At 42.2% G+C, this 15,163-nt stretch overlaps 1 protein-coding gene across 5 annotated transcripts in view; it reads left to right on the forward strand.

The window, feature by feature from the left end:
• The window catches only part of LOC126646680 (tumor protein D52-like), a 119,593-nt gene that overhangs the window by 14,895 nt on the left and 89,535 nt on the right, over positions 1-15,163 (forward strand). For 4 of the 5 annotated variants that reach the window (XM_050328190.1, XM_050328157.1, XM_050328165.1 and 1 more), the window contains exons 1-2: positions 8,091-8,544; positions 13,554-13,669. In XM_050328190.1, coding sequence (XP_050184147.1) covers positions 8,373-8,544; positions 13,554-13,669 — 288 coding nt within the window. In that variant the 5' untranslated portion in view covers positions 8,091-8,372. Of the gene's footprint in view, positions 1-8,090; positions 8,545-13,553; positions 13,670-15,163 lie in introns of those variants that run through there. The other variant, XM_050328180.1, reaches the window with a different exon arrangement.

The following is a 15,163-nucleotide window of genomic DNA, read 5'->3' on the forward strand; positions in this document are numbered from 1 at the left end:
TCATATTTGCTAAGAGCTTCTGTGTCTGGAATCACATGCCAGGCCCAGGAAGTTGCTTGCTCATTCATTTTGTGAGCAAAATTTAAGTCTGTCCCTTTATGGAAATGGTGGACTTCTTTCCCCTACCAGAATCTAGGAACCTTTTTCATGCAGATTCCTGACTGAAATCAAAATAGTCTCTACTGCAGCAAATGCTTCTGCTTTGCTTGTCTGCCATCATGATACTCCCATACGCTGGGGAGATGTGTGGAAGCGCAAAGTCTCTCTGTTCATACTCAGTTTAGAAAGCATGGGAGAAAATGGAACTTTGTTCTGTTGGCAGGGAGGTATTCGTGAATCCACTTCACAAGGTGAAGGGCTGGCCACAGACCTCCCCTGAGGCAGGGTGCCAGAAGCCCTTGTGTTCCTGAAGAGGTGAGGTCCTTGGAGTGTCTGGGTGAGCAGCCTGTGACTTTGTACACCCACTGTGTTAATCACAGAATGGCTTTGGTGGGAAGGGACTTCTGGAGGCCATCTGGTTCAACCCCTCTGCTCAAGCAGGGCCACTTGGAGCTGGCTTTGCAGGACCATACCATAGAATGGTTTGGGTTGGAAGGGACCTTAAAGCGCAATTAGTTCCAATCACCTAGCTATGGACAGGAATGCCACCCACTAGATCATGGTGCTCAGGCCCCATCCAACCTGGGCTCAAATACTTCTAGATATGGGACATCCACCACATCTGGGTAACCTGTTCCAGTGCCTCACTGCCCTCACAGTAAAGAATTTCTTACTAATGTCTAATCTAAATTTCTCCTCTTCCAGTTTGAAACTGTTCCCTCTTGTCCTATCACACTCAACCTATGAAAAACATTGCTCTTCTTCCTTAAGTCCTCTTTAGGTACTGGAAGGCTGCAGTGAGGTCTCCCCAGAGCCTTTTTTTCTCCAAGCAACCTCATCTCTCTCAATTTCTTTTCACAGGAGAGGTGTTCTGGCCCTCTGATTGTCTTTGCAGTCCTCCTCTGGACCTGCTCTAACAGGGCAATATCTTTTGTTGCTGAGGATCCCAGAACTGGATGCAGTGCTCCAGGTGGGGTCTCATGAGGGCAGAGTAAAGGCAGAGAATCACCTCTGTTGACCTCCTTTTGATGCAGCCCCGGATGCGTTTGGCTTTCTGGGCTGTGAGCGCACACTGGTGGCTCATGTCCAGCCTCTCGTCCACCAGCATTCCCCAAACCCTTCTCAGCAGGGCTGCTCTCAATGACTTCTTCTCACAATCTGTACTCGTATCTGGGATTGCCCTGACCCGAGGTGCAGCACCTTGCACTTGGACTTGTTGAGCTTCATGAGGTTCTTGTAGACTCACTTCTCAAGTTTGTCCAGGTCCCTCTGGATGGTATCCCTTCCTTCTGTTGTGTCAGCTGCCACCACTCAGCTTCATGTCATCTGCAAACTTGCTGAGAGGGCACTTGATCCCACTGTGTGTGTCACTGATAAAGATATTAAAGAGCACCGGTCTTCAATATCCATGTCCCTGGATGATGTCCACATGGCTTTTGAATATCTCCAAAGATAGATTTTGTGAAGTACTCACCCTAGGCCCTGTTGCTTGCATCAAATTGTGCTCTGCTTGGTTGCTTCTGTACTTCTGCCCTCGATGGTAAATGATGCAATTTCTGTGCTACACCAAATCCAGACACAAACTTTGTAATTACATGGTGGGAGCTACTGTCTACCACAAGACTGTTTGCTGGTATTATTAAGCTACTGCTAAGACTACAGATGGTGCTTTTCTTGGTGATTATCCTTTTAGGTATCACACCATGTGATTCAGCTTAATGTGTAATCAAACCTCCTTTGTTCTTAAAATCTCAGTATCATTTTCATGGTAGGTCCTGATACTGTGGAGTGGGGATGGTGGACTTCTCTACAGCTGCTTTTCAGAAATGGAAACTCTGGTGTGCTGTGTTAAAGGTGGGAAGTTTGCTTTAAGAGTGCAGAAGAGCACTTGTCTTCTGAGGGAGGCTGGGAGTTGCTCTGGTCTCACTCACTCAAACATTTAATGAGATTGCAAGGTTACATACTAAAACTTTGAAACAATCCCCTTTTGGACTAGACCTTTTCTTCCTAATTTTTTTTCAATCGTCTAAGTGCATCTTAGCGCTTTTTCTTCAGCATTTTTGACAGGTTTAGTCTCTTACCAGGGATCGGAGTCTCTAGAGAATGGCAGCATAACTGGATAAGTGGCTAAAGAAAAATAACTGAATACATTCCTTTAAAATCTACCTGATAGTGTTTTGACTGTTAATCTCACTTGGGAGTGTTCCTCTGTATTTGCAGAGTTTGGTCTGACTTCTGCAAAGTCGATGCAGTGCGTTACCTGATCACTGGTTCTGGAGTGCTGGCTGCTGTGTACTTTGGCCTGGACCCTTTCCATAGGCTGGAAAACTTGTCAGCTGTTAACTGCTGGAGCTGACAAACGTGATTGCTTTGACTGCTGTTTGAGATAAAACTTTGTCATAAATCAGGGATTTCTGCCTAACAAAAATCTTAAAAGTGCTGGAACACCTATAAGGTAACAGAGAAGGAATACAGAGAATTTTGTCTGATATGAATGGGTTAAGAGTTCTTACTGTGGTATCAGTTTGTCTAGTGGCAAAATATGCTGAAGTGTGGATCTACTCCCTCACAAGATTTCAGGAAATTAGTCTGAGTTTATAATTGGATTGAGAGGAGGAGAGAACTGCTGTCTTCACCAAGACATGTGTCAGCTGTCTGAAATACTGGGGACTGAGACTTTGGTTTAAGAAAAGAGCAATACTAGCAATCCCATGATCCTTACGTGTAATTTTCAGAAGCATTTGTGTTGCAGGGAGATAAGTCTTGGGAGAATACTGATCATTGTAAGAGGTGGTGGTTGTTGGTGATGGGTTTTTTGCTTGGGTTTTTGTTTGTTTGTTTGTTTTAGTAAGTGAAGGCAGCATTTAGGCTGGAGAAGTTATTTCTGTACAAAGAAGCATACTGGACAATGCAGTTGCATCAGGGAGAGCTTGTCCAGAGAACACATGTGGCAGGAGGCTGAAGTAATGAGATAAATAGTGTGACGGTGAGTTGGATTCTGTTAGAAGACAGCAAACCACATTCTGCTGGCCATTACTAACAGGGCTGCAGAAGCCTGGGCTCATACTGTTCAAGTATTGCTGTAGTTGTGCACCTCCATTCATGTCATGCTCTCTGGGGGCTGAAAGAACTGCCTGCTGTTAAAAGGAGGGGAGAGAGCACAATGTGAAAATAGGAGCATTAATGTATAAATTTCAGGCTTGCTTAGTGTTTATGCTTCTGTCCTATTGCTTCATGGCATCTTTGTCTCTTAATGCAGTTTTAAGGCCTTGGATCAGGTGCTGAAAGGGTTTACTTGTCTGTAAACTGGTAAGACTTAGAAGATCAAATTGATGCTACAAAACCTAGATTGGCTTAAGATGCTTAAGTAGCTTTATGGCTCTTAAAATGGCTTATGCCTTATAAAACTCAGAGTGAGGAGAGGAGCCTGACTGTTGCTGCCTGATTGGGATCTACCTGTAAAACCTGGGGCTGGGGGAAGACCTGGATGGAATTATTTGCCCCAGCCACAGTTACTGGAGATCTCCAGCCAGTCTTGCCTCTTATCAGTCTGCAGGAAATTAAATTCAAACCAACTGTAGGCTGAGCACGCAGTTGAATCTTAACTTGTCAATCTTGAAAGAAGAGATTAAATCTTTTTGTTATGCCTTCCAAACAGCAAGCACGTCTTTCACTTCTTCCCCCTCTTTGTCAACAAATCCTGTTTTGCTGACTTAAGTACTGGAGTCATGGTAGCCTTGCCAAAAGTGTGAACTGTGGGGCACAAGTTTGGCATCTCCATGCATAAACAGGACACAAATGCAGGATATTCAAGATGGGAAGGTGCCTAACAGAACAGCAGAACTCAGATAAGGTACAGACCTTGTGGATTGGTTACAGTTAGTTATTTGTCCAAAGTATTGTTTGGATCATGTCCTAGGGTGGCCTCTGCACTTCTCCAATCCTGAGGCATTAGTGGCAGCCTTTCCATTTTGAATTTCAGTCTTTGTATGAAACGCTACTGAAAGAATAGCTCAGTTTCTTCAAACCCCAGAGATGGTATTCAGTCATACTCCAGCAGGGTTTTGTTTCTCTAGGGAAAGAGGGATATAACTTCTTCATGTATGAACAAACTACTCTTCTGCTAGACTTAAATATGGGAAAAGTAGCTTCTCTGCAAGGCTACCATAACATCCCTGCTTAATGACCATTAAGGTAGAAGTGCTTTAATACTATATTGCCTTGCTTAAACTGTTGCTGGAGCTTTGAGCTCAAATGGAAACTGCAGATCTGGGTATCACGTGATATCTGAAGGAAGAAAAATGTCTCAGACTAGGCAGGCAAATATCTGGTGGAAAGTGTTTGCTCAGACTTCGCAGCTTTTTTAGTTCCCTCCCTTATGATTCATGAGTTGCACAATCTGTGCTGACTGTTGATGCTAAATAGTTGCCTGGGAAAGCTTTAAGCACACTCTCTAACCTTAACAGAGGAGATTACAACATGATTAATGGTAGGAATTGTGATGATAATGCTTTGCTGAGGCTTGGTGAGCCTTCCTGAGCCACTTTGTGACATTCAGTTGAACTTGTCAGTAATTGGTTCAAGCATCCTTGACAGAAGGTATCTACCTTCATGCCAGTCTCTCAAACACCAGCCTCTAAAATGGCATAGATGGCTTAAGTACTAACCTCTTAGTTATCATGAGACATTAAGGGCAAACGAGTGCTTGTTCTGGAACAAAAATATCTTCAGTTTTACTCTGTTGCACAGTAAGCAAAACCCCACTGCTACTTGTCTCTGGAGCAGGTGCATCCTTAGGCCTCAGGACTTTTTCAGGTATTGGCTCACAGCTGGTACCTGCAGTAACAACCAAGGTACACATTAAACTGAATTTGCAGTGCAGGGGCAAAGAACAAAGATACTCGAGCAGGCACAGTAACTACTCTAAGCTGTGTAACAGAAGCCTAAACTTAAGTTTCAGCTCTAAAATGTGTCTTGCCCTGGGTAGGCAGGGTCCACCTCCAGCCAGCTGCATGTGCTCTGAATTACATGAAGAGGAGGAAGCCCATCCAGCAGGATATTTTGATCATGGGAGGGCCATTTAGAAAGGCCTCATAATAAGGCAGTTTTCATATTGTAGAGAAATCTTCATTCCTGTTATTGCCTAGCTATATTCAGACTGTTGAGAGCTGCTAAACTGGTCAAAAAGCTTCACACAGCAAAGCAAAACATTGCTTGCTTTTTCTGTGTGGCTGCTGTCTGTCATCCCCATCCTGCTTGGTTTCCTTGGGCTGTCACTCTAATTTGGAAAGTCCCTTGGAGATTCATTCCTCCTCCAAATGCGCCACACTAACAGCTATCAGGGCCTATCTACAGACTACCTTTAGTCAGTATAGAGGGAGTGTTGCCTTGTTCTGCCCTGAATCTCTGGGTGTGCTAAGGAGCTACTGGGGAAGGAGCAGGTAAACTGTTATGGCTGGTAGAGGAGTACTTGTCTTCCCTGAAGTGGATGAGTTACGGATGACAGCCTAGAAGTTGTCCTACAGCAGGTCTGGGAAGGTGGACTGCAGTTCATTCTCCTTACAACTGGATTGACTTGTACGTCAGAGTGAAGGCCATCAGACATTTTCTTTCCCGAAGTGATGAGGAAGAAGCTTGTTCAGTGAGACAGGTTCTTTCATCATGAGGTAGGATTTGTTGCTGAGAACAAGTGAGGAGCAACACTCCCATAAACTCCTGCAGGTAAGAGAGCAGGAGGCTGATATGTTTAGGTGATGTGTTGGGGATGTGTTATAGCAACCCGTCTGTGTGGCCAGATAAACAAGATTAGTCTGAACAAAGGTGATAACCAGAAGTTAGAAATGCTTTCATGGTCCCTCTTTTGGCAATGATCTTAGGATAGTAATATTTCTAAAAACTAGAGATTGTCTTGGGTGACTTCTGGGCTTATGCTCAGGTAAGTCAGGGCAAAAGCAGAAGTCAGCTTCTCGTGTGGAGCCTCAGATTTGTAATTCAGCAAATCTTCTCTGTAAGCCAAATGTACGTTCCAGCAGTGGGCCACATCCTGTGCGTGTCTCTTTGACTACACTGAAGATGTATTGGAGAATTTGGCCCATCCACACATCTGCAGTGGGGGCAGGCCAGGCCAGGTCAGTGGTCTGGGACTGGCAATCCAGATGTCTCTATAGGGACATGAAAATAACTTTTGCGCAATAAAGATGCAGTACCGAATTTTTTTGAATGGATGATAAGGGGTAAAGCTGAATGCAGGGAATTTCCTGAAAAAGACAGGAATGTAAGTGTTGGCTCCAGTAAATGCCCTTGGCCAGGAAAGGGTATTCTTGATTGTTAGCAGGGATCAACAGATCTTCATACAGGTTTTTTTTCTTATAGTAGCTACTTGCATTTGTAGCCTGCTAGCATTGACTGGTATTACACTGAATGATTCTCTAGGGTTGGGGAAAAAATCCTAGGGCATAGCCTCACCTTCTCTCTATGTCGGAAGAGAGAAGGTAGAAACACACAACTCTTTGTGTGCCACGTCTGATAACTTGTCATTTTAGAACAACTACTGCCTGAGCCTTTGGGACAGAAGGCAGTCCTTGACTGCTGAGTTACATGAGGGAAAGCTGCAGAGCAGAATCGGTAGCTATTCATATTAGTGAGCTTGGTTAATAGAGTGTATCATTACTGTAGCCTTGTTACAGCTCTCTGCTGCCTTTGGATGCTTTAACTGGAATCTGTGACCAAAGCTTTGACCTCTGTCAGGTGAACTTTGCAGTATTTCTGTCAGATGCTACAGCCACGTGTCAGAAATGCAGGAGAGCATTACATTTTCTTTTCAGTGGGTTTGGAAAATAGCAGAGACTTGTATTTCAGGCTCCAGCACTCTCATTGTTATAAGCCTGCAGGTAGTCTTCACCAGAAGCCAATGTAGGTCTGCAGCCTAAAGGAACTGCTTTTTAATTAGCTGGAAGGTCTGTTCCTGTGCCTGCTGACTGCAGTGGAAATGGAAAGTTAAAATTCAGAAGGGATATACTTTCTTGTATGCCCAGGGAACACACTGCCCAGACTTGACTTTGGTATGCTGCAAGGCTCTTTTGTTTCTCCGGAATAATATCTCTGATCAGCTCTGTCTGAATACATCACTCTTACGGTGGAAGAAAGGATTAACTTCCATTTGATTATGCTCCTCTGTGTGCAGGCTGCAGTGAAGATCCCAGGTGAAGGTGTGAAGGGAGGAAATCATTGCTTAGCTGTAAAGGTGATCTACACTGCTAGCGAGCTTGTGTTTTCAGTGAAAGAACCTGACCTTGGAAGAAAAATTAAAAAAAAAAGAAAGGCACTGCAAAACTATGCTGAGTGCCTCTTTTAGGTAAGAAGTATTTCTGCTTCCCAGGGTTAAATCTTAAACCCCCAGTCAAATGGCTTATCTAAGTTGATCTTTCTTTATTGTATACATGTCAAAACATAAATGCATTTCATCAGGAGATGCATTTCAGTGTTACCAGTTCCTGGCATAACCGGCAGTTCTAAATGATGCTGGTTGAAGCATTAAGGACATAGGGCAATGCACTTAAATAATATGTTGTGGTTTTTTTAAATGAACAAAGAAAACCTCAAAAAAACCCTCAGACCAGATATGTTTAGCCTCGTGGGCAAAAATCGTAATGCACATTAGCATGTTCATCAAAAAACCTAGGTGGTGTTTATAGCCCAGCCTTCAGACAGGAGTGTTGCTCTCCTATTCTGAGCTTGCACTGCAGTGTGATACCTGGGCAGCAGAGACTAGATTCTCACTGCTGGTTATTACAGTGATGGAAGCAGCTGGAGAAATAGTTAGGCACGCAGAATTTTCCATTAATCAGAGGAAAAAGTCCAACACAGATGGTATATAGGATAGATTACGGCTGGTAATCCTTTTGTGTCCTAGAAGATTAAGGATATCCTGGTGTAGCTGAAGTCAGCTGACCTTTTTTTATTTAAATGATTGAAAATTCTTGGAACAGTACTGCAGAGGACCAGGGCTCTTCCAGAACCCGTGAGCAGGTGCACTGTGAATGTTTGTTAAAGGAACGGTCAGGTTAAGTCCAGCCCCAGTTACAAATTTACACAAACTTAACTTCGTGCCATGTAAACAGCAGCAGCTACAAGATGGCTCAGAAGTCACTTGCTAGAGAGCTCTATTGTATGTAACAGAGCTGAATTTTAAGAGGAGGTACAGTGAGTGTCATGTGAAGAAATGGAGGGTTTCTGAATCCTGCTGTCTGGGTCGCTCCAGGAAGCGAAGATGAATGCTTCAGTGGAAGAAGAGGATGGCTGCACGCTCTGAATTGTCTGGCATGGATCTGTATGAGGATTACAAATCACCCTTCGATTTCAATGCTGGAGTGAACAGAAATTATCTTTACTTGTCGCCTAGCATAAACCTGTCTCCACCTGGATCACCTACACTGGTGAAGTCTGGTAACTTCTTTCTCTTCCTTTTTCAAAACATCTGTAAGAAAAGCTTAGTGATTAATATATGTAAAAAGAAGCTTATCAAATTAGGAATCTGTAAGAGTTGACCTGCTGGTAATTCTGATAGTTTATTAGCTTCAGTGTGTCATGTTGGTAATACGTCATGTGCTATGCATTTACCAGCTTTACCTTATTTGTTATTTCTTCAGTAGAAAGGCAGTTTGAGGGAAAACAAAGTCAGCAAAAAGAATAAGGAACAAAAAGACAACTTATGCAAGACTGGAGTAATTGGCTTAGTTTGACTATTAGTTTTTTGGGCAGGGGGACATAGGAATTGCATTCTTAGTAGGACTTCGGAGCTCTGGATAGTCTAAAATCTGCTTTAGCCTTAGTACTGAAAATCTCACTGATTAACAAAGTTGCCCTCTTTTACCTTTGCTCTGTTCCACCTGGCATTTAAAATGATGTAAATCTGACAGCTGCAGATATTAACTGCACTTCTGCTCCCCTGTGCTGTGCTGCAGTGGCATCCATCTAGTGCTTAACCCTACTAGTTTCTAGCTGGTAACCTGTTGTACAGAACATCTGCAGCCATGACTCTCAGCCATCCTAGTCTAGTTTTATTATCTTTACTTTCCATTCCTGGATGCCAGATGTAATCTCCCAGAGTAATTTTAAATATAGGAAGCTTAGATCTACTTCAGGTGTGCCAAAGAAAAGTTACAAAGGTGTTAAGTTTTTTTGGTGGACCTGTTCTTTAAAATCTTAAATCAACATGCATCCCTTGGGTAACCTCTGTGTGAAATAAACCAACCCCCTGGGTTAACCGGATGAGCCAGGGGCTTCTGGGAATAGTGGTCAGTTTTCACTTTGGCAATTCCTGCATCTCCTACCTCTTCTAAAGGAGTGGGGGAGCTCTGTATCAAGTGATGATGCATCACCATAACCACCAGCCTTTACTGGGCTTTTTTTTCTTTTTCAATTAACTTTGAAGGAATATATGATCAGTGCTTCAGAGAAACCCAAGAGCTTTCTCACCCAAGTTGAAGAAATGTGTCTCACTTGGGCTTTTTCACTGAGAAACAGGAAGTACTTAAATTTGATTCTTCTTATATATTGTAAAATAAATATCCCCTGTAGCATTGTACATTACTCAAATGTTGGAGTGATCTTACAATCCTGTAACAGCTTGTTCTCCGGAACTGTAACAACCACCTTTTTTCTTTAGCTTTACCAACTGTATAGAGATAGCCAAAATGCTCATTCTGAGTGCCTGACACAGAACATGTCGTCTAAAGAGAAAGCTTTGTGGCGGCTACCCCGCCCCCACCCAAGGCTGCTCATCCAAAATGACCAGGACTTCCTTAAACTGCCCTTGTTTGCTGCTAATCTCTCAATTCAGGCGAGAAAGAGGCAGGAACTTCTGGTCAAAATAGAGCGTGACCTTGGGTTGAAACTGACCAAAGGAAACCCCAAATCAGAAAAACTGAGTGTAAATTGAATTAGTCTAATGCTTTGCCTACCCTGGCAGGATAATAGGGACTTATGTGCCATTTCCCTGAACTGTGGAGTCTTAATCAACAAACTTGTTCATCTCTTTATTTAGTTCATTTAAGTAGATCTAATAAAGTACTGGGTTAATATAAAGTGCTGGGTTAGTATGCTAATCTTAGAAATACAGACCTAAAAACTGACCTTTAAACTGGGCAAGTTTTCTCAATATTTCTCAATATATTCTCAGTATTTCCAACTTTTCCCCACAAACTGAAGTTTTACTCTAGGAGTTTGAGATGTGAAATGTTCAGCTAAACTTAGTTATAGCAATCAGAATACCAAATAACTGAATTTTAAGTCCTTTGCAGCATGAAGGTGCAAGAGAATTAACATAAGGAAGGGTAACAAGTTGGAAACCATAATAACAATTATACATAACAATATAAAATAACAATAACAACAGTTCTGTTGGTGGAAAAAGACCACAAATGAGAAGTGCTCTCTTAATAATAGTTTGAGGCAGAAGTTTTTCCATCTGTTGTCTGGTTTCTTGCCACACTCCCCCTAAAAAGATCTAAGGTGTGCTGTGTACCTTTCCTTACCAAGCTTTCTCAAAGCCAGGATCTTACTGGCAGTCAGCCCTAGATTATGGATTATATTTGGGTTGTAGCCACACCATTGTGGAGGTGTGTGGGTTGTTACCTATGTAGAAAACTGCTCCTTGGTCAGATGGTTTAGCACAGCCTTCCCATAGCATGGATGAACCCTGTGTCCTGCGAGTATTGAACTGAGGAATGGGAATAAAGTGAACAGGAGAGTTAAACAGTGACAGGGGATGAGAGGGGAGGTGCCAGAATAAATACTGATGGGAAGGTGTTTGCACACTTCATATGGAGCTCAAGAAAAAGTAATAAAGAAGGGGTCAGAGGGCAAAGAGAAGAGAGAAGGCCTGGTCAGATGTGCAGGGTGAGGTATAGAGAACTCAGAGTAGCAGTGACTTCCTGTCTTCCTAAAAGATCTAGAAATGGGAAGGAGAGATCATTCCCTTGCATTTTAGCATTGTGTGTTAAATTCAGTGTAGTAGGCAAGAAGCAGAACAAGCTTTCTTAAAAAACTAGTTTTCCAAAGACAAGGTACATTCCCAAAGGAGAAGCTATTGCTGCGGGGGACAATCCAGCATGTTTTCCTACTGGTGGATTCACTTGATCTATTTTTGGGGATATAATCCAGATGACTCTTCATAATCGGATTGAAAAGACTTTCAGCTGGATGTGCTAATGCTCTTGGAGTCAGCGTGGTCTTCGGTACTTGCAAACTTCCAGAAATGACTTTTGCAACAGCAAGCTCTGTGGTCCCTGAAGGGCCTGCAGATGAGAACAAGGTCAGGAGTTGTAGGGGAATGTACTGGGAGGTTGGAGGGTGTCAGGGGAAAATGCAGTTTGCATTGTTAGTTTTCCTTCAGTAGAGGCATGTGCAATTAATAGGTTAAATAGGACGTTGACAAAAAGGTGTGGCATTCTTAATCCTTAAGAAAAGGAAATACGTTGGTGTATAAACAAAAAATTATCTGGTTTTGCGACATGAGCCATAATACTTTTTCTGAGTGCTGCAGTGCTGTGCTTTGGTTTGGGAGTTAGACTTGAAGTTCTTTCTGCCCTAGATTTCTACCAGAAACTAGTGTCTTGGGAAACTCATAGGACCTACACAATGTTTGTGTAGAGGGCACATGTAAATCTCTGAGAAAATGTGGCATAGATCTCAGGAATAAATGCAGAACGGGATTTCATCTACTTCTTCCTCAGCATATTCTGTGGTAACAGCATTAACAAATGTTCTGCCCATGTAGCAGTGTGCTTTTAGAGGACAAGTCTTCTGGACACAAATACAGGCAGAAAATATAACTGTTCTGGTAAGAATTTGTGGAATTGAGCTTTACTTGAGTTCCAGTAACTTGGTCAAGAACAAGGCTTGCTGCTAGTAGCATGTTTCATAGAATACTTACAACTAATTACAGACACACAGAATATCTTTTTTCCCCTGACTTTTCAGTTGATTGTGTTGTAGCTGTTTGATATCAAACCTCACAGCAAAATCATAGGGGTGATCTCTTTGAAAATTAATGAGTTTTCGGATTCCCAGACTAATTGATAGTATGGAGCGCCACCAGAAACTGCTGAAATGAGGATGGAATTTTATATGGTTAATTCTTGTAGTGATTAATAGGAAACATTACTTAATGTGTCCTCAACTTAGATGAATTATATATTTATATATATGTATACACGTATACGTATACATGCACACATTCACCCTCTCTCCTTATTAGCAAACAATCCTGTTTTTTTCTCTCGTATTTTAAGATTTTTATTTAATTTCTTTTTTTTTAATTATCATTAAAACTATTTTACCTCTTGAATAGAGAATTAGTTCTGGGAATCCACAACCATTCCAGCATGCAGTCTCCCTACAAACTAGTCTCTCTGCAATTAGAACAGAATTCCTTAATTCTGGCAAACTATATGTTAAAGTGTCAGCTACAAAGATTCAAAACGGGAAATCTTTTGCTGTAAATTTTGTTTGTTGCATTAGAAAGTGTTTAAAGAGATCTTATTGCAACCTCTAAGGACTAAGAATAAAGGAATCTTTCAAGTGAATGCACCATGATAATGTAAGTAATATCATTCTCCTTCCTTTCCATGAAGCTGTGAAAGCAAAATAAGGAAAACAGTAGGGATATTTGTGCTTTATATAGGAGTTTGGCAGAGATTTGGTTTCAGGATTTAGAAGGGGAAGAGGTAGCAGTGTGAGTGGATGCACATCCTCTTCAGTCCCTTCTCAGCACTCCACTGCATTGTCTAAAGTGACAGCCTTTTGCTCCATCTCTAGGTTTCTCATTTGTTGTAATATCCAGGTGTAAATCAGCAGCTTTCTTCTTGTTCCATGATACCTGCCACTTTCTAGCCACAGTGGTCACAGTTACCAAGGATGAGGGAGATTGAGCAGGGTACAGAGGAGGAGTTTGTACTTGAAGCGCAATATTTTTTCTCCACTGTTGCAAACCTTGCTTGTTGCCAAGGCTTCTCCCAGTGTGCTCATTTTTAAATCTGATCCAGAGAGTGGTAAGAGGGGGAGGCTCTGCACTGGCCTTGAGCACCTCCTGTGCTTCCAGTTTCTGTGCCAGATGAGTGAGAGATCGGAGTGCACACAGACTCCTGGGCAGAGGTTGTGTAGGAAACACCGGTTGGGACATAGGACTCTGTACCTTTTTTCTCTCAGAGAGTATTGGGATGTGTTGTTCTCAACATGTTCCCAGCTGCAGTTATATTGTGCTTTAATACAGCTTGATAGAATTAAATGTAAAATGCCTTTAATTTCCTGTATGCAGTACCACTTGAGGAGCATGACTTTGGTGTCCTCTCATCGGTTTTCTTTGTTCAATGGCACAAAAGGGTGGTATGCTAACATCAGCTGCTGTTTGGCAGATGTGGCAATATGACTTTAAATGTTTTATTCACCTCAAGGGCTGCTGAGAAGTGACTCTATACCTGAGGTTGGAGAGGATGCTGCTGCTACAGTCAGTATGGCAGAAACACTCTCGGAAGAAGAACAGGACGAGCTAAGAAAAGAGCTTGCCAAGGTAATTCTTTTGCAAATAGCTCTTAAACTTATTTTGAGAATGAAAATCTGGGATAATGCTGTCTTTGAATATACAGTTAATGCTTTGCATAGTTATTCTGTGAGTGTCTAAAGCCCTGTATGACACTCTTTTGTATTTCGGGGAGGAAAAGTGAAGGTGTCAAAGAGAAAAGAACAGTCAATTCTAGCAAGGGGAATTAAACTGGAAGTGCTGAGTGCACAGATCTTAAACCAAGATGCATAAATATCTGACCCTTTGTTTCCCTCAAGTGAGAAGTGGGTAAATAAGCAGTCAAAGAAAACGTGTTTGGGAGCCAAAATCCAAGTATTGTCTCAATTGTTGTGGAGTAATTAAAGCTGTTCCTCTCATGAAGAATGCTTTGCCATGTAGGCAGTGTTTTGCTAATGTCTAACCACATTACTGTTTCTGTCCATGGCAGAATTTTTTTAAGAGCAGGTTAAAGTAGCACTCTGAAGGATAGTCAGTAATTCAAGCCTGAGACATGCATTTCAAATGTTGTCAAAAAGTGTCAAAATGAAGCTTTTTTGGGCTGCCAGGCCTTTTTTTTTTTAGTAGCTCTGTGTGACTTTAGGACACTATAGAAGACACTGACTTAAGCCTAAGGTTGACAAACAAAGATAAGCTGTGAAATAAGCACATTTAATGCAGTCTTGTATTTGGTAGTCCTGACTATCATTTCATGCCAAAGATCGCAAGGGGAGTCTGGTCCTGCTGGGGTGTGTCACTGGACTTCAGACAGATATGCAGAAAACAAAGGTGCATTGAAAATGGTGGTATTTCCTCAAAGGAGCTTAAATGAGTGGGCGACCTGGTACTCTAAAGTGAGGTGATCCTGTCTGGATGAGAAAGTAGTGTTGGAGCCCTTGCTTTTGCACACACAGCCTTAGTGCCTCTGTCACATCTATACAGCTCACAGGATGGCATAGTAAAACTTTTGACATCTGATCATGCTTCTGGAAGAGGTGTATGTGACCATCTGAGTAAAGAGGGAACAGTACAGTTTTCTAGTTGCAGAGCAGCTGCTGTGTATTTGTTGTTATGTGTTTGTGTCGGTTTTAACTGCTCAGTCTGCCACTATTTCCACCCCTGATCTGGGAAAGGCACTCCTGTGCTGGATCCAGTCTCAGTTGCTGGCTTAAGCCACAAAAGAACCTTTCTGTTCGAGCAAGGATACAAAACTTGTGCACGGATCAGACAAGCTCTGAGCTTCCTAACACTGGTCACACATTGGTATCTCTTCTGACGTGGAAGTAGAATACAGGCTTGGCGATTGTCCCAGGTTTGACTAATCTTCCAGCTTTACATATCATAGGTAATGATTTCTAAGTATACAATCTTTTAGTAAACAATGTACATATTTCAGTAACAACCAGCTGCACATAGATTACTTTCTCACTAGCTCTTGTTGTAGACTATGTTGGATTTCCCTTTTAGTATTTAGAAATGACTGAGGCGATGTTAAAAACCTGTTAG

This window comes from Myiozetetes cayanensis, unplaced genomic scaffold (genome assembly GCF_022539395.1).
Source record: "Myiozetetes cayanensis isolate MyiCay16 unplaced genomic scaffold, myiCay2020 scf1, whole genome shotgun sequence".
In the NCBI taxonomy this organism is placed as follows: domain Eukaryota; kingdom Metazoa; phylum Chordata; class Aves; order Passeriformes; family Tyrannidae; genus Myiozetetes; species Myiozetetes cayanensis.